The following is a 20221-nucleotide window of genomic DNA, read 5'->3' on the forward strand; positions in this document are numbered from 1 at the left end:
TTCTAGCATAAAATCCTGTATTCTATGCTCACCGCCCTCATCATTAAATATCAAGACTGCAGATTTTTCCTTACTAAACTTGAAACCTAATCTATCTCCCTCTGAACCACATATATGTCTATCAACTTCTGCAGGTCTTCCTTGTTGTCAGCCATTAGCACTATATCATCGGCGTATATTAGTCCCGGTAATGTCTGTTTAATCCATTCCCCTTGCTTGAAAGAAGAAAGGTTGAAGCCTAGTCCGCTCCTCTCTAGCTTGGTCTCCAACCCTTGCAGGTACAACATGAACAACAAAGGAGACAGAGGACATCCTTGCCTAAGCCCCCATTGTATCTCTACAGGCACTGATACATTTTTTTTTCAGTTTATAAGCACTCTGTTACCTTTATATATATATCTTTTAAAAGATTAATTACTCCATCTTCCACAGCCAATGTGCCCAGTATGTCCCACAAATACTCTTGAATAGCATTGCCGTAGGCTGCCCTAATATCCAGAAATGGTAGCCATAGGGGCCTGTGTTCCTTTCCAGCAATCTCTATACACTGCGTCAATGAAAACAGATTGTCGTCCAACCTCCTTTCTACCCTTCTAAGACATAAGCAACGTCATCTACCTCGTGGGTTTTGCACTACTATTGTGATTTTACAGCGACCTTCGCTATATCCGGTATATTTCCTCGTTACATCAGTTTAAAAATTTTATAAACCTGTGCATCACAACATGATGAATCGTTTGACACCATCCGAAACCCCTTGCGACAAACGGTTCGGCTGTAATGGCTGTCTGAATGTCCTCGAAATGCACAGTTCGGGGGTGATAAAGTCGTCGTGAATCCCACGCATATTTTGGGCTTCATCTCAATCCGTAATTTTATCCTGAGGAACATTTGACACCACTTAGAACATTCAGCGTCAACAATCGGGTGGCCCCCAGAATTTTATGCAAATGGTGGTCCCGGGGTGGGGGGGGAGATCCCACTTCAATGGCCGCTGTACTGGCTCATGTATAACGGATAGGATGTATAGGTATCATTTGAGACGCTGTTGCTATGTGATATAGTGTGGTCACGTGGTTATTGTTTTGGTCAATTTGACCTTCATTGCAGACCAACACGTCCTTGACAAAAGTAAGTAGTAAGAGCTAACGCTCTTAAAAGTTGCAATATTCAGTGGATTAGTGCGTCGGGTTTTGCACAAGGAATGATCAGTGAATGTGACGGTAGGGACTGAAGTGGGTGTTGGAAGCGTGGACGATCCTGTGCAACATGACAATGTGGTTGCATACGCGCCTATACTTTAGTGTTTGCAGCGATAATTCATTGGCATGTGATGAAAGTGAGTTGAGAAGTCGTATTAGCAGTAAATAAATCTAACTGCTTGTCAGAGTTACAAGCACTGTGCGAGAACTGGGCAACAAAAGCGTATTCAAGAATGGGTCATGCAAGGGTATTGTACAAAGTAATTTGCATGCTTGATTTGCATTTTTTGGAGTACTCTTGAAGTATTGAGTTTTGTGGTTGCCTTAGCACATATTGTATCAACATGTCTGCCATTTTAGGCTAGAGGTGAATGTGACTATGAGGTGCAGGGGCGATGGAAAGAAACGCGAACAGAGCGGAGCCTACGCACTCCGCTGTTCGAATTTCTTATCATCACGCTTTTGCTTCAGTAGTAGCAAAAAGGCGCGAGAGTCGCCCGTGATGCATTCTAAGATGTCTGTAACGTCATTTTCTTGCCACCCAGGTAAAAGAGCGATCAAAAGAAACTCTAACAGCCGAGCGCTTAGTCGCTGCGCTGTTCGCGTTTCTTTTCTACGCGATAGTACCCCTTGTTACAGTAACTGGGTTGTGGCGGTTGTTTTTTTGTTAGAAAATGTCATGGCAGTTGTTTGTTTTTATTTCATACTGATTACCTTTCGCCATTTTTCACTCCAGTTGCAAAACAGAGAGAATGTGTCGTTCAATACCTGTTGGTCATCAGGGTTATTCACATAATCATGTTAAAGTACAGCACACAATCAGCACCATATAAATGCCAAGGTAACCAATGTGCAGTAAATAATTTATAACTGAATTTTTCTCTGGCATGTTGTTTCTGTTTCAACTGCCGATTTTTGACTGTTAAGTAAAAAACGAGTGGAGGTCATACGAGGCGTATACATAAATTCCAGTGACAAAAAAATGGTCAAGCAGCAATTATATTTCAGTTTTTGAGTGCCTCACACGACCTCAACTCATTTCGTACATCATAGCCATCATTTGGCTATTATAACCGAAACCAAAACTTTAGAGAAAATATTCATTTATAGAATATTCGGCTCGCGTAGGGCCGCCGCGGTTATGGTGCTCGGCTGCAGACCCGAAAGACGCAGGTTCAATCCTGGCCATGGCAGTCGCATTTCGATGGAGGCAAATTGCTAGAGGTTCGTGTACTGTGCGATGTCAGTACATGCTGAAGAACCTGGTTGGTCAATTGTTATCAGTATGCACTGGTGATGCACTGCTGACAGGTCACCTTGAGCACACGAGTTATGCCCATGTCAAGTGGCTGGTCTTTCTTGTTGAGTTAGGTGGCAGAATAGCATGGTCACTGCAGCAAGGGAAGGCAACACAGGGTTGTCAAGTATGAGAAGGACCTTCCTATTTTTTTTTCACCATGTCATGGTTGGACTCAACGAGCCACGTGACAAACAATTTGCCTATCATCGACATGACCCCTCTAGTCTAAAAAAAAAAGTCTAGCATTATTCAGGTCTTTTTATCATGCACAGGGTGTACGAGAACGTAGCTTCTAAAGCACTGCGCCTTGCAAGTCTTCCCAGTGACAAATTGCGACTAGCAGTCGCTGCTGTTTATGCTCGTGCACAGAAAGCCGCCAACGTGAAGCTTACTGCACTTTCCACCAGCACTAGGCATCACCTCTCAAGGCATTTGTTTTGACGGCCGCATCTGGTGAAAAGTTTTGTCGGCATTCCATACGTCCTATATTCCTTGATGTTTATTTTCATTGTTTGCTTTTTTTTGGTCACCTCATTATTTCTGTACGAAGTAGGGAGGGGAGGCTGACACGGAGGCTAGGAGATGGCCGGCGCTGTCCGCTTCTGCAAGAATCAGTGGTTTCGACTGTGGGGCTGAGCTTACAGCACCTTTTCATTCGCTTTAACCGAGTTGTGCAGCCACAGGCGTTTGTTATATCTGAGATGCAATGCCATTGCCCTCATACATATTTTGATGGCAGCACCGCCTTCGTTCATAATAAGCAAGCGTTCATTATAACTGTAGCCGTTATAAGTGGGCTTGTCTGTAATTTCTTGCTCACTGTTCTGAAGAAGAAAAAAAACTTGCAATCAGAAGTTTGGTGCACGCTCCTTCATGATAAAGTGCAAGCTGTTAAGCTCATGTGAGTGATATTTACATCGAAGGTGTTTGATGTGGTGATAATCTGAATTATTTCCCTCGTGTATGCTTGCTGTGGCTTCAACTTTGACTTCAGGACATATGAGGCACAAACAAACTGCACCGTAATCACTGCTTTATAATTTTAATTTGCTCCAACTTTTATGCAAGCTTGTCTCAAGAGCCAGAATGGCAAAAAATGAACAAGCGCCTATATTATCACGGCGTCTTCATGCCTCACATGACCTGAAGTCAAAGCTGATATCATTTCCACCCTTTGGTTGTTGAAGCCAAACTGAAACAGCATGAGAGAAGGAATTCGTTTACAGAAATAGTTATCAGGTGTAGGCAGATTCCACTTAGCAATTTATGCTTTCTAATGTCGTACACATTATTGCATATAAAGAAACACCACCAAAATTTTGTGTGTTTACTCTTTAACAATGACAACATCCAGTTAATAAAAAACAGCCTGAAGGTCAGCCACCTCTGTATGCAGTATGTATGCAAGGGAAAGCGCACAAGTGATGTATCAGGGAAAGCATACAAGTGATGCATATATATGTACAGGCGCAGCCAGAATAATATGGAGCACGCAACAGGTGACGCATCGAGGGGAAACTAGTGTTCCTGTATATGCTCCCGCAGGGAGCAGAGTTGCGCGAAGGTCCGCCATTTTGTTCCAAGCTCTGCGGGAAAGCTGCTTCTCATGTGGCAGGAGCCTCATGAGAAGGCCCTTTAGAAGCACCCTAGGACCTAGGCAACCTAGGACCATCCTCCTCCCAGTGGGGGCTTCACAATACCCCCTCAGTCGGATAACAAAGGAGACTGTGCTCAAGATGGGAGTGGCTGTCCCTTTCCCGCTCATGTGTTGGACATGAGCAGACATGGTTTGGAACAAAATACGTCAGCGTGAACACGTGATCGCCGCTCCGCGAAAAGTGTTACGAGCGGCGCGGGGAAAACAGTCGCGCAACTCTGCTCCCTGCGGGAGCATATCTAGGAACACTAGGGGAAACTGGATGTAAGCGCCACCTATCAACGACAGAAAGAAACACTTGGCTCTCCGCGTGCAGCGAGAGTACCCGCCACCGAGCCCCGCTCTTTGCTTCAACCCTGGCGTTATCTTTGCTCGAAAGATGCTGCGCTGTTCCGGGCAATTCCGCCAGGTGATGCCTTCCTCCAAGCGGGCTGAGTTTATCGTCGATGTCGCACGCCGAGCGCCAAGTTGTGTTGCACTACAAAGCACGCGGGCTTTCCTTTGCTACAGGCATGCAGACTATACGTTTAGCAGTGATGCTGATAGGCCTGCGGCAAAAAAGTGGGTCCGTGCCCTGGCGCCTCTCTGCACGTGCCGACACGCATAGTTCCCTACGCTCATGCTATGTAGCGCTCATAAGCAGTTCACTGCAGTTCTGCGGCCATTCCTGTGCTCCGTATTTTTCTGGCCGCGCCTGTACATATGTTCCTCCAGCAAGCTGTCTATAGCAGCATAGTTATTAACATGTTATTCCATCTTTTTTCAGTATTTAGGTTTGTTCTTGGACATTATTACCAGAGAAATCGAGCTGTATCAGCTTAATGAAAGAAGACATGACTGAGAGCAATTATTCTCCATCTGTATATTTTGTTACTTTTTATGCCTTTGGTCTGAGGACAAGTGGCACTATTTTGAGTCCGATAATAAATTTGACCTTTTCAAGAAGGACACCTAAAAGTAACACAGAAATTGATTGTTACTGTACGTCCTTATCTGCTGTCATGCACATATTCCTGACTGATTTTGACCACTTCTTGAAGAGCCTTCAAAAGCAGTTACGCCATTGCTTGCAGTTGCTGCATTTATTTATTATTTGCCTTTTTTTATTTCCAGACCAAGTACATGAATATAGTAAGCACTGAAAAGGACCCTGGGAAAGTCAATGCTGCGGTGCAGACTGAGAGGGTAAGCCAGGTTCTACTTCGGTTGAGTGGAATCTTAATTCAATAAGCACTTCATTCTGTGCCAGAAGAAAGTCTAAATGTATGTACAAGCTGAAACTAGTTGTGTTTGACCAGTGCTGAAATGTGGAAGTAATCAGCTAGCGAGCATTGTAATCTGGTAACGCCGAAATTTGTATTCTGATATGTGCAGTCCATGGTCATGGCAGACAAAATTGCTCTGTGACAGAATAGTCTTAAGGGAATCTGGCAAGCATGTCTGCTTTATTTGTCTGGAAATTTTAAGGGTCCAGGTGAAGATGGCTTTGGTTGAGCCACATGCGGGACAACCGCGGGGGCGTCTTCATTTCCAGGCTCTTTATACTTTGCATTGTAGTAATCCTATATAACTCTGAATAGTCACTGCAAGCCACAAAGTATTTTGTTTTACTGCTGTAGTGCTGTAGTGCCTTGGTGGTGAAACGGCGCACCAGCACAAGCACAAAGAAAAGTACAAAAGTGCAAGAAAAGTACAAGTCCACAGAGCTGCGTCTTAGTGGCTGTGTCAGTGGCTATTGCGTTTGGGTGAGCAGCCCAGCACTGCAGGGTTGAATCCCAGCAGCAGTGGCTGCAATTTGCCAGTATTCTTGCACTGTCCAGTTTCAATGCTCTTCAAAAGAGCCTCGGGTGGCCGAAATTAGTTCGGAGACCTTCACTGTGGTATGTGTTGCAGACCCCATTCAGTTTCGGGACATTAAGCCCCACGTATCATGCAGCAAAATATTTTGTTTTGTCATGCTCTGAATACTCCTATTTCTCACAAACAGTTTACAAAGCTCATCTAAACAGCTGCTTAATCACAGGATTGTAATTTCTTGTAATGCAAAAAAAGTGCATGGGGAGGGAGTTGCACCAGGTACTTTATGTTTACACAACTTTCTGGGCTTGTAAAATCTTTGTAATTTATATTCTTGAAAGGTAATTTGTCTATATGAACTGACTACATGTCAGAGTGTAGGCTTGCTCAGGTGAATAATAGAGCACGACACAGAACTCAGTTAGAAATGTAAGCTGTAATGCAAGAAAATTGTCTTGATGCCTGCAGAATTTCAAAGTTGTGGACTAGCAGCTATAACAGAAAAATTATCAACAAAGGTTAGCTCCCCTGGGAATTCTTTGAGCTCAAAATACTGGCTCTAGGGCCGATGTAACAGTTCAATTTTTCGAGTTTCCCATTGTTTGTGATTGCCTTAAGTGGCACCACGCCCCACATACCTTCGGTGCTATTCGTGCAAGCATAGCAATGTTGGGGTCATGGCATTGTTTGAGCCAGTTACAGAGGTCAAAAAGAAAATTTTTTAGCCTGTCTGTGTGCAGTCTTTTTCTTCAACATTTTATGTGGTTCTGTTTGGTATAGTTACTGTATAATTGTGTACTGTTTTTTTGCTTTGAAAAGTAAAGGACATTAAACATTCAGATGTGGAAAAAAAAAAGTACAAGGTTCCTGGGAGCAAAACTAATAACTTGCATCTCTCTTCTCTTAACTCAAAGTGGCAATCCTTGCTTGCACTCTTTTTTTTGCTTTCATGGTCCCAAAATATGCTGTATTGTTTCAAACCATTGATGACCAGGGTCATTAAAAGAAAAAAGAGCAGAGAAAATAATTTTAGCTAATTTTCTAGCATCAATAATTCTTACAATTCTTACAAAAAAAAAAAACACTGTGCCATGTTGTATTTTTTTGCTACTTTCTTCATTGTCATTGTAAAGGTATAACTGGTTGGAAAGTGAAGGTGTTTAAAGGTGCAGCCATTAGATAACAAAGCTGTGCATGGTCCATTATGTTTTACATTCTATTAGCACATTCCATTATCTTGGGGTGTACACCGCAGTGTTGGTTGCTTGAATTCTTGCTCCTTTATTACTTTGTACTTACAGAAGAGCACACGAGGCTTCTGGCTTATAGTTGATCACGGCTAGGTGATTTTCAGTGCAATGAATTCAACTTCATCACTTTGGTCATGTGTCTTTAGTGCAGCTTTCCCTAAGACGTAGATGAGTGTCACTGCAGGCGTTGCTTGTCAGGGGAATATCTCTCAATTGTGGTGCTTGACCATGTGATCAGTCACAGTGTGTACTGCTTATGTACTACTCATGTGGCCACATATACACATAACGACACTTATGTAGCTTTGTAGCACACATAACTGTGTTGCGTGTGCAGCTTATGTAATACATGCGGCACTCACAGAGCACTGTGGCAGTGGCTGTGCTGGCAACAGCCTTTATTTGTTTGGTGGGAAAAGTGGGACAGTCGGGCACGTGCAGCGGGAAAATAGCATCAACTCGTAGCATTGCCACACACATCGGCAGTTTAGAAGTCCTGCATTTAGGTTGGATGTAAGCCTGCTGTGGATTTCTCTTGGCTGTTCAGTTGCTATTGTTCTACCTGCCACATTTTTTTGGTCATGTTTGTGATTACTGTACTTCATAACAGAAAAAATTGGGCTGACTTAGAGCAGGGTATGTTAAGCTTGAGTCAGAAAGGGTGTATTATGTCCTTTTTAAAAAAAAGGATTAACCATTTAGGACATGCACCCGAGTGTTCCCATATGGCTGTAAAGCAAACCTGTCTACCCTTTTTAAGTCTTCATGGTTGAAGAAAAATTTGTCCTGGTCGGTAGCTTAAACACAGGATGACTGTTGTACTGGAGCACTAGCAGTGCCACTGGAGCTAACTGTCAAATGGCTTGCAGGTAGCAAGGCAAGGCTGAGTTAATCAGTAGTCTGAAGTCACTGTGATGTTATTTGAAAGCTTATATTAAGCGTATGTGAAGATTGAAATTTTCGAATATGAATAAAATTTTCTTCAAATAAGGAATATCTGTTCAGGAAAAAAATAAATGTCAGAAAAAGATAGTCGAACTTTGTCTTTTTTTTTAAAACTGGTCATCCAACCGAAGTTAACAAACTGGACTGAATCAGCAGCATGCCAAAAAAAAAAAAAGACATGGCATGCACAGAAATATGTGCTGTGTGATTAGATAGCATAACAGTGTGCATCTTGTAATGTGGTCTAGCAAAATCTGTAATGGATTGAAATTCATGAATTGACACATGACTATGAAGTAAAAATAATATGATGGACAGTAAAACGTCATTAATTCCGACTTCATGAGTCCGGAAGAAATGGTCCAATTATCCGAAGATTGAGTTTCGAAATTCCCCACCCACTGAACAAAAAAAGAAAAAAATACTGCCAAGAATATGAAAATGCGATGATATGTATAAGGAGGCCCCCATCGCACTAACAACAGCAAAAAGCCATGACAAGCGTGCACTTCTGGCATGCTGGAAGAACAATGCTGACTTAAACGAGGGGAATGAACATTGGCATCAGAGCGGCGAGACTGCTTTTGAAACAAAAGGGAAATGGTGATTGATGCGCCCGTCAATGTCCGAACGTGACGTGCAGCTGGGTTCGGGCGGCTGGCAAATGCGTAGCCGATAGCCGCCGTCACCGTGGACTGATGGCAAGGCTCAGAAACTGAAACTACGTGGTCAGGCAATTGTTTGGCTTTAGCGACAGGGCCCTCCTTTCATTGTAACAGCTGCTGTTGCGTGCACATCAGAGGTGCACAGGTTACAGCGCACCATGCAATAGGCAGCATTTTTTCATGATCGCTTGCCCTGCCAGTGCCGCCTCATGTGAGATTTTGCAAGTGGGCTTCTAGCATATCATAGTTGACGAAAACGATACGGTGGAGCTCATGCTAGAAGAGTTGTGCAGGACGAGTGCCGTGAGTGTGGGCATTAAATATGAAGCACATTAGGGAAGGATGAAATAAAAAAACCTCGCTTTTTCGTATTGTGATTTTGTTGGCCATCTTGGCTTTTTTGTTCACATCACATATGATATGTGTAAAATCCCACATGCCGAATTTTGCATGAGGTCCAAGCCTAGCATTGTCTGGATCTGACCAGCCCACGCGATAAATGATGGAGCAGAAAGCGAGGAGGACGTGTTTGTACGGTTTTCCTGGCACTTTATACTCGATCTTCGTATAATTTGCCTAAATAATGTGGTTTTTCCATGCTTGGATGCTGAATGTTGGGAAATTTACTAATGTTGATTTCTCAAATCAGATATGAACAGAATAACAAACATATTCAATTCATATTCAAAATTTCGAATATCACACACTCTTACTTATACCCTTTTCTTTTCCTGTTTAGCTTGTCCTGTGGGCTACTTTCTTCCCTCTTTTTTTTACCTTGGTTAATTGCTGTGGAAGTCTGTTGGTGCCATATGTTCCTGACTTTGTCATGTCTGTTTGCTGAGACATGCTAGCAATGATTTGAAAAGGCATATTTTTGTACAATGTCACTGTTAAGGAGCCGAAGCGATTATGTGGTTGTCTTTGCATGACTTAAATGTTTCCTGTGTTGGTGAGCTTCAGATGTGGAGCATGGCTTTTGGTACCCTGTGCATGTCCCCCAAGTGTGGTTCTTTATTTTCTATTCTGTCTTTCTCTCTTTGTTGTACAGCCAAAATTTCTTCAAAGCATCTCGTCTTCTTCGGAGGAGGTTTCTTCTCGGGGGCGATTAGTCAGGTGGGTTTGAGGAGCGCTTTCTTTGTTGGCTGCCTGTTACTTGGAGGCCTTGTCTTGCTTGTTTTGCTCTCTCTCTCTCTTTCTCTCTCTCTTTCTGTCCCTGAAAAGCATTCATGTTTTCAGGTCCAAAACTGTGCTTGTTGCCCATTTGTTACCTATTATGCTTTATATGTCCAGCAGTTCAAACACGAGTTCAAACCCAGCCGCGGTGGCTGCGTTTCGATGGAGGTGAAACATAAGGTGCCTGTGTACTGTGTGATGTCAGTTCACATTAAGGAACCCCAGGTGGTCGAAACTAATATGGGGCCGTCCACTGCGGCATCCCTCATAGCCAATGTCACTTTGGGCCATTAAACAGCATATGCCTTTGCCTTATTGAGCTCAATGGGCCTTAGTCTTGCTATGAACCTTCTTCCAGCCACACAACAAAGATACCCACCTTGGTGGCACAGTGCCTGTGACATTTGGCTGTTGAGCGCAATCTTGTGGATTTGATTTTGGCAATGGGCCTCGTGTGGTTAGGGCACTCAGCTGCTGAGCCTGAAGATGCAGGTTCAATTCTGGCTGAGGCAGCCACGTTTTGATGGGGTGAAGCGTAAGGCACCTGTGTACTGTGCTATGTCAGTGCATGATAAAGAAGCCTAGGTGGTTTAAATTAATCTGGAGCCCTCCACTGCAGTGCCCCCAGATGGTGCAATTACTTATTCCGTTGCTTCATGGAGCCTTGTGCTAAGTGTGCCTGGCAAAAACCATGTAGTGAGCACCTCTCTCTCTCTCTCTCTCTTTTGCGCTAGTAGCATCTGTGGAAGCAGTTTCGGAGATGCAAGGATGCAAGTTCTTCTTACGTTCAAAAGATTTGCAATGCTGGTGATGAAAAATATCCACACAGCAGCATTGCTTAGAAGCAAACCCCTTGGGCTCTTTACTTGGACCGAGGGTTTGTGTGATCTATGACATGCTAGGCATAACCTACTAGGGAGAGGCAGATGATGATGGGATGCCAGCAATAGACCCAAGTGACGTCAAACTAATGTGACCAGTCAGTAATGGCATCATGACACAAGGCAAGAGTTCTTCCTTTCAGGAGTAAGTACTGAGGCTTTGAAGCACAAAACTGTTGTCGGCAATGTTGAACAACAGCCTCGTCTCGGCTGATTTTGTGGTTTACGAGCTATAGCCTGTCATTCTGGCATTGTGTCTAATAAAAATGCAACATGTAAATTTTGTCCATCTGCTTTAATGAGAGGCAGAAATTGGTAGTGGTATGAATGGGCCATGATGCCGAAGCTGAAGGTTCTTTGAAGATGCCCAATAGTAGCCCTCTGCCCAGTAGTATTGGTGCACATGCAACAGTCATGGCAAACAAAAATTTGGCGGTTGACATTGTGCCATAGGTGTGGCTCATAAGTGGGGACAGCTGTGGTCTCAGTAAGATCTGAAAATCTGAAAGCTGAAAATCTTTTTATCAATTGGCATGCGTATGAGAAATATGGTAAGGTAAGTGACAAAAATAGAACTCATTACCAAGCTGGCCACATTCCTTGGTATTGCACTCTTTGCAAACAGGACTGGGAGAGGTCTATGGGAAGTGGAGAAGGAAAAGTGCTAGTGACGGCACCAAGAAGAGGCGAAGAGTGGTGGCCACCACTCTAAATATTTGCCGGCCTTTATAAAAAAATTTCTTAGCGCTTCATTCAGCCTTTCTTTAAGCCCCCCTACTGGCCAACGAGTTTATGAAGCTGTTGCTACTGTGGTTTGTTCACTTTTATATTATTTTATCTTTATGAGGAGCAATGCCACAGTGGCATCATGTCTCCATAAATTTGACTCGCCAGCCCGCTGTGCAGATCCTGGCGCCATTCCTGAAAATTGCTGTGTACTGCAATAGAGTGTACTCAGTATTTAGTAGTATACTGCAGTGTACTATGGGTAAATAGGATAAAGGCCCTTTCTTAATACCCGGAACAAGAGGTAGCTAGGGAAGAGGCCAACAAAGAAGCCAAATATGAAATAGGACTCATGTAATGTTCAAGTCCTTGTGTTGAGCAGGTTGCTGTTGTTGATGGAGGGGGTATTATTATTGTAAAAATGAGATCAGCCTTATACGTGCAGGTTGTTGCAGTGTTGGGTTCGCTAAAGTTCTGTCTGCATCAGACATCAGATGGTGTGGTCCAAAACTAACCTAGATTTGGAAAAAAGAGCGTAGAACAGTTGTCAGAAAGTGCAGGCTGGGCTGTTAGCAGTGAGTGGAAAAGTGCAGTTCAAACATCTGCTTGAGTACAACTATCCTTTGTCGTAGCAATGTTGCATTGGAGGGCTTAAGTTCATTTGAAGTGAATGTGGTATAATTCATGGAATGTCATTTGCCCTCTACTGTTGCTACATGGCCAAAAGTAAATCAATTTGCGAATGATAGCTATGGAAATTGGAAGATAGTAATACAACAGGTAAAAAAGGGCACATTCATAGTGTTTGAAATTGTAGTGTGATGCTTCAAGGCATTCTTTATATTCTTTTAGAAGCAATACTTAATTATATATCACTACTTCAGCAATACCTGTCCACCATAAATCAAGGGAAGGCTAGTCGAGCAAGAATCCGATAAATTTAAACATGGAACATGACTGAGCAGGAGAGTGGCATAAAGTGGCATGAAGCTTGTTTGGGCATTCACGAGATGAAGGCCTCTGCTTAACAAGCAGAGCCATGTAGATCGTGTTGAATATTAAGTGATCGTGACAACTGTGTCCAAATAGCCAGTTTGATAGTCCTTTCAGGTGCCATTTTTTGTTTTGTTTCAAAACAATTATTTTTTCACGTAAACAGTGTATTTAGGCATCAAGAACAGCAATTTGTTAGTTTTATAGCGCAAAAGCCCATGGGGAAAGTTTTTACAAGGATGTGCAAAGTCCCGCACAAGGTGTCAGGTTGGTTAGAAATTGTAACATCAAAATGCCCGCATTTGTCAAGTAAGTGCCCGAGGGATCATGGATTCACTTTGTATTGAAGGTGTCCATTATGGCTCGACATTGAGCAAAAAGAGTCGATGTTATTACTGGTGGCAGAATCTTTCTCCATAAAAATGGTGGGCAACGTGCTACTCAGCTCACTGTTTAGTGAAATATTATTTACTGCATTCACTACATGGCACAAAACACCAACTTATTTGTGACAAAAAGGATGCTAAATTTGACTGAAACAATAAAACCACTCCGGGATGCAACACACTCTCAAAAAAATTTGCGTGTTCACTATGTGCATAATTGTGCACAAAGCTTCTGAAAGGGTTGAGCAACTTGCACAGTGGTGCTCATATGCTACTGGCATGGAGATAAGGAACTCTCTCTCTGACAGCTTGTAATGTGGGTCAGCTTTCTACTGGAGCTAAATGGGTGTTATTGAATGTAAAAAATAACTTCTTCCATCAGTGGTGTGTGGATTATTATTGTGCTGTGTAAGTTTTCACTGCTGGTCCTAAGTAGATATTAGGCATTAGGTTTGAAGTCAAATGCAGAAGAGTTAAAAAAACAATATTGAATGTCATTTGAACCTAATGACATTAAATAATCTCATAAAGCAGCCTCTTAATAGCCTCACATGCTGATATCATTAGCTTACAATGACATTAAATCATCCAGTATGACCGGAGTATTAGCTTTTGAGGACATGATAGCTCAGTGGCAGTGAACGACAAAAGTAGTATTGAGCTTGCTAGCAAAATAAAAGGTCAGGTAGCAGCAAGGAAACTGGCACACCCTTTGAGGGAACAGAGGACGTAATTAGCTGATTCCAGCAAGCCCAAGATTAGATACAACTGGCAAGACTCAAAATCTATCAGAAAGAAAGGGATTGACTCTGAAGCAAGATTAGATACAACTGGCAAGACTGTCAAAATTTATCAGAAAGAAAGGGATTGACTCTGAAGCCTCAGTGCAAAAAAGTTGAAACACTGAAACGTGAAGGGTAGCATGAGAACAGTCGAAAGACTACTAGGCATTGGTGGGAAACTGCGTATGTCATAGGGGGTAAAGTTGGCTTATCAGCAATATAAATGGCATTTCCCCTTCTACTGCATTGTGCCATTAACAAACCAACTTGGGGGCCATTTCTAGAAACTAGAAACATTAGTGTCACAGAAATTAAATCTCCAACAAAGAACAAGAAAGGTGTTTCAAGCAATGACACTTTGGTCTTGGCCAAGAGGCCGAGAATCCCGGCTGCGGCAGTTGAATTTCGATGGGGGTGAAATTCTAGAGGCCCGTGTACTGTGCGATATCAGTGCACGTTAAAGAACCCCAGGGGGTCAAAATTTCCGGAGCCCTTCACTATGGCCTCCCTCATAGCCTGAGTCGCTTTGGGACTTTAAACCCCCATAAACCAAATTATCAAGCAATGACTAGGAGAAATGATGTTGGTAAAAGAAGCAATAAATCTAGATTTTGTAAAACACAGCGGAGGTATCGTGCCGAGGAGGCCTGCAGTCCTATGTACACATTGCCTCTTGACATTGAGTACATTACAGCTGCATTGAAGAATGACAACCTGATTCTAATGGATGAGAAAGTTGATGCCAAAGAACTGACAAATTGCAGACTCTTAGCTTGCTTTCTGTCATCTCCAAGGTGCTTACTGTTGCCATTTGCAATGGTGGGAATGCTGCTCCAGTTGTGCCAACCTGCGCCACTGCATTAAATCTGCTACATGCTGCTAAAAATTGAGCCAAGGCTGCGCCAGAATTCTATTCCAGCAACCAAGAGCCATGCCAAATGTGAAGAGGCAGAGGCTACTGCCCAACGTGCACAGCTGCTACCATCTAATGTGCAAAGGCATGAATCTGGCCCCTTCTCCTGATATGTGATAAGATAGATGACTGATGTAATCAAACTGCATCCTGTTTCATGTTGAAAGCACAGGAAAAGAAAAAAATTGATTTGAAAGGGAAGCTGAAGCGGTTTTCGAATCGCATGAAACGCTGTGGTTGAGAAGAAAGGATCTTGAAAAACGTGTGTAAATTTTTTCCCGATTCTATCCGCAAACGGAGCTGCAATCGCTTCTTAAAAACCCGCCGCCGGCACGCCCTCGTCACTTCCGGAAGCGCCGGGTGGGGGGACGGCAGAGAGGGAGAACTGGCGGAAGTAACGCCATTCACGGAGAGTCGGCCGGCCGTCCGGCTGCGCTTGCTTCGCAGCGGCCCGCGGTTTGGCGAACCAGACCAATGTAATCTTCTGCCGTTTCCGTTTACTTTCTCTCGTTCGGGCGTTCCGTGTAATGCTTGAAGCCTGTATATTAACCACTTTTGGCATGGTACTTCTTTCGAACAGCGCTCAGCACACAGCGTGGTAGAATCCATCGGTTGTTCTCCCCCAGCCTCTTCCATGTTAACCAGACAACCTGGTAGTACGCAGCATGCCGAAACTGCCTGCACAAAATATGTGCTTCAGTATTTCTCTTTTTGTTATATTACTTTATTACCTGTATGTTAACTCTTTGCCTTTTCCAGCTGGTTCACATCCATGCTGAGCTAAGACCACTTCCAGCATTGTATTTCAGACACACAGTCTTGAACTCTTTTGAGCTCGTTACGCACTGTGTTCCTTTTGGCTTTTACCTGATTACTTGCACCTCATGGCAGCACAAGCAATTTTCTTAATCCTTCATCAGCGCGCAGCACATGCAGCTGCACCTAACTGAACAAAAAAAAACGATTATATAAGCCTATAGCATACTTGAGCAAAGCAAACATTTGCATTCATGAGCGCTTGGTCATGGCTGACGATCGTTAAGGGCGCCTGAATTCATGCTAATTTGTCCTTGAGTCAGGACGGCAAAGTTGTCGAGCCGCGGTACGCATACATCTGTCACAAGCAATCCTGCCGGTTATCTCGATACGCAACAGCAGCAACTATATCTCGCAGCACACCAGTTTTGATGAGCAGCACTGCGAGCTCTGAAACGCAGCCATAATTATTTTCCAAAAGCGTAGTCAGCATACAAAAAAAAACAACGTACGGGGGGTAAGTGCAGAAGCTTCATGGTTGAACAGTAGCCCGAACATGCGACAGAAGGAAAGCGCACACGGGAGCTTCCTCCTGGTCGCCTCGTCTCTTCGCGCTGCAGTACTGCCATGCACGCACTCCAACTCATCTAGTTTGGCATTCTTTTGTAGTTCTAAAACGCCTTCGGGAGTAATTAGGCAAGTAACTATAAATAAATGAACAAACAAATGCTTTATCTCGCGCGACTCGTGACGCTTGCCGATGATCTGAATTAGATCATGCTTACAGGTGTTACAAGAAGTTGGTGGCCAGGCTTTTATGCAGCAGCAGTACACAAAAACGTTTCTACGCAATTTACTTTTTTATTGCCACTTGCACCTGCACAAAAGCTTTGCACGCGCATGCACCTACGCAAAACATGCGTATCAGTCGAGATTTGGCTTTCGTGTTACCCTGGTAGGACGTGAAAGGCACATACTGGGTTAACGAAATTTCCGGCTTGCAGGCGCTGTTATGCGGTCGCTTCTCTATTACTTATCTTCTTATCAGGCGGTGGCACCAGTTTTTTGTTTAGTCTGTAGTTCTCAACAATTTTGGAATACGTTTGCGCGCGCTCGTCCAGGTTCCGACAGTCCGGCGGTTCCACAGTTACCCGGAAGCAGAGAATATGGGAATGCGCCGACTACCCCGGAGTCGACGAAGATATTGATAGCAGAGAAAGCTGGGAAGCCCTGCTGCGCAGCGAAGAACCCGCTCGGCAGAAACAAGGCAATCCGCCTGGCGGCTGACGCCGCGAAGAGATAAAATCTCTTTGTTAGCCTTTAGTCACGGAGGCTCCGCCCCGCCCTCCAGGCCTGCGTGCCGGGGCAGTGAGTAGTAAGGGGTCTCTATTTCCCGTGGAAATAAAAGCTCTCATCCATCCATCCATGCAGAGGAGATTTTGAACACGTGAAAATATCGCGACTTGACTTCTGCTGCCGGCGCACTCCGCGGCGTCGTTGGTTCCGCCGTTTTCTGAAGCTGCTGATGGCTCGAACATGTATGGCGAAAGTACAAACTGTTCAGTACTGCTTGAATTATCCATAATTTCCAAAACGTAGTCCTTAAAAGCTAGCTGAAGCAACGCGCTGCGCAGCAACGTCGGTGCCGGCCGGAGATCCCCGTGGATGACGTCACGACGGTCCCGGCCAATCGCGGGCAAGAGCGGCGTTCGCTCGGTGCCCTGAGGCGGTGGGGCGCGTTTTCTTCTAAAAAACAACTTTTTGCGTTTATTCCCGCTCTTTTTGAATGAGATATTCTTTTTCAGCGGACTAAAAGCTATAAACTGACGTAGAGAAGTCATTTTTTTCGAAAAGTGCTTCAGCTTCCCTTTAAGAGGCTCAAATAGCGCTAAATTTCTTTTCTTAGTACTGTCTCATGTCCGATAAAGTCAGTGAAAGACTGGAAGAAAAGCTTCGGACGCACTTTGGCTGATACGGATCGATTTCATGGACCCGATTCATGCTCGCTATCTGTAACAGTGCCGTCAACATGAGCTTTCAATTTCTTTGCTCAATAGACCAAGTTAATTTGAAACTGCAGTGTACAGCTGGTTACTATGAATAGGAGTTGTAACTAAATTGAGCCTGGTTCAGTGATCGGGTGGCATTCTCCATGGAGTGGCATATGGTGACCATAATGTGTGCACTTGTGATATTAAGCTGATGTCATTGTTGGACAACTTCCTCCACACGAGCTTGAACTATTTGTTGTGGTGCGAGGAATTCAAACCGAGTCTCTTTGTGGCAAAACACTTGCAAAGCAGCAAACCGTGAGCAGCGAAGTGCGTGGGAAGCACGTGACAACGCTGAACCAGTTAACTGAAGAAGATATAAGACGAGGACTGTGCAGCGCGATAAATGCTTCATCACGAAAGGTGCGCCCATGTTGGACTGCATGAAATCTATCATAGACACCTATGAACTTAAGCTCTGCCTAGGCACTGGCCTGTGCGATGCTATATAACAGAAATGGTGTGGTTACGCTCATGCTGCAGCTTCATAACTTCAACGAAGCAAAGCGGCTGCGCTCATCCTGGAACCATCGCTGTGATCACGGTGGTCTCTTCATTCATTCTTGTTTTTCTTAACTGAGTTTGTTCAATTACAGTGCGTTGTGGAGTGTTAACATCACGACGTAGGAGCGTAGTGATGTGCCTGCTTTTAAATCTCACGGGTTCTTTTTAAGTTTTAAAGAAGAAGAACGGAAAACTGAGCGAGTTGGTGTTATTCATATTGAACAGCCCGAAAAAGGCGAGGATGGAACAAGCACAATAACACAAGCACTGACTTTCAACTGAAGGTTTATTACCAGAGACTGCATTTATAGATAGTCCCGCAGCTAAAAAAAAATCTCTAAATGCCGTCTCTGGTAATAAATCTTCAAATGAAAGTCGGCTCTCAGCCACCGTGGTGGCTCAGTGGTTATGGCGCTCAGCCGCTGACCCGAATGACGCGGGTGTGGTCCTGGCCACGGCAGTTGAATTTCGATGGAAGCGAAATTTTAGAAGCCCGTGTACTGTGCGATGTCAGTGCACGTTAAAGAACCCCAGGTGGTCGAATTTTTTCTGGAGCCCTTCGCTCCGGCGTCCCTCATAACTTGGGTCGCTTTGGGACATTAAATCCCCATAAAAAAAAAAGTCAGCGCTCATGTTGTGCTTGTTCTGTCCTTGTCTTTCTCGCGCTGTTTAATCTGGTTAAGCAAGAAACCATGCTGAAGTGATATTGCAGAAAACAACTGAAATGGGCGTTGCACAACCTTCTCTGCAATTTGCACAGGAAAATTTTCATTTATGGTAGCAATACAATATTTCGCTTGTTTCGATTGTTGATGACAGTGAATTTTTATGGTGCAAGGGCATCTGCAGCCAAAGAGCACCATGAGACAAGGTATTTTCTTGTGCTCAAGATGGGGTCAAAGACCCATTTCCCAAGCATTTCACGCTGTTTAAGCCGAGCACCAGGCCAGGGAAAGCTTGTGCCCATTGTACCACCGGTGGGTACCCAGTGGCACTGGGGATCGAACCCCGCACCTCCCTTATGTGAGGCGGATGCTGTACCACTAGGCCACCGCTGCGGCTTGTTTCCATTGTTACTCATTAATGAATTTGGGTGCATTTAAATAAATACGCAAAGCTGGCCAAGACGGCAGTCTACCATCTTGCACCACTCAAATCTTCGTGCAGCGCATTGTCATTTTTCAAACAGTGGCATTCTCACTATAGGGATCATGCTACAAAACATGAAGAAGCTGCTCTAAATTGAATTTTTGCCTGCTACAAAGCCTGCTCCACAATGGTCTTGGCAATTCCCACCACTGTATTTTAATAAAATCAGTTCAGCATTATATTTCAATAAAATTCGATAACAAACTGGATAAGCTAGTTTTTGGAGAACCGGCTATTGACCAGACTGCTCTTTCGGGTGTCCTTTTTTGAATGGTTTCTAGCAATGGACTGCACCTGCCTGATTAACTGGGTTATGAGGGTTTATCATATTCTGTGCTCTCTCGATCCCTTTATGCCCTAGTTATTTTTTTTGGCCCCTTCATTAACTGGATGGTGAAGGTGTCTCCAGGGCACAGAATACAATAGGCGTGCATGTATTATCTTCGTGGCAGCCACATTTCGATGGAAGTGGAATGCAAAGATGTGATGTGTGCTGTGTAATGCCGTTGTACATTACAGAACACCAGGTGGTCGAGATTAATCTAAAGCTTCGCACTGCGGCATCCCTCACGTCCCATGTGCAGCTTTGAGATGTTAACCCCCACATATACTATACCGTACCTTATATTACCTTCACAGGCTAAGAAAGGCATAGGTTTATTGCAAATATTGGGAGCCATGCAAGTACTTGTATAATTAAGGCATTAAGAAAGAATGCATTTACCAGTGTAGATCGTAATAAAAATGAAGGAATGGGCATAGGCAGGGCATGCAATGCAAAAGCAAAATAACTGATGGTTGTTAAAGGTAACAGGCTAGATTTTAAGAGAAGGGAAGTGTGGCAAGGGGTGACAGAAAGTTGGGTGAAAGTTAGGTGAGCAGATGAGATGAAGTTTGTGGGGATAAGGTGGCCGCAGCCAGCACAGGGCCGGGTTAATGGAGAGGCCTTTGCCCTGCAGTGGGCATAGTCAGGCTGATGCTGATGATTATGATCAGAAGAGTTGCAAAAATACAACAGTCTGTAAAGGTGTTATGCAAGAAAGCAGTATCTTTATTGCTACTCATTGCACCTCTGTTATATGTGTTAG

General features: G+C 43.9%; 1 protein-coding gene across 7 annotated transcripts in view; it reads left to right on the forward strand.

The window, feature by feature from the left end:
* Positions 1 to 20221, forward strand: part of LOC144115248 (uncharacterized) — a 69505-nt gene that overhangs the window by 31688 nt on the left and 17596 nt on the right. For 4 of the 7 annotated variants that reach the window (XR_013311321.1, XM_077649542.1, XM_077649544.1 and 1 more), the window contains exons 8-9: positions 5273 to 5344; positions 9868 to 9932. Coding sequence is in view for 6 of the 7 variants with exons in the window: in XM_077649542.1 (XP_077505668.1) it covers positions 5273 to 5344; positions 9868 to 9932 (137 nt within the window). In the remaining variant the exon portion in view is untranslated. Of the gene's footprint in view, positions 1 to 5272; positions 5345 to 9867; positions 9933 to 16550; positions 16854 to 20221 lie in introns of those variants that run through there. The other 3 variants (XM_077649543.1, XM_077649546.1, XM_077649547.1) reach the window with 3 other exon arrangements.

The sequence above is a fragment of the Amblyomma americanum genome, chromosome 1 (genome assembly GCF_052857255.1).
Source record: "Amblyomma americanum isolate KBUSLIRL-KWMA chromosome 1, ASM5285725v1, whole genome shotgun sequence".
In the NCBI taxonomy this organism is placed as follows: domain Eukaryota; kingdom Metazoa; phylum Arthropoda; class Arachnida; order Ixodida; family Ixodidae; genus Amblyomma; species Amblyomma americanum.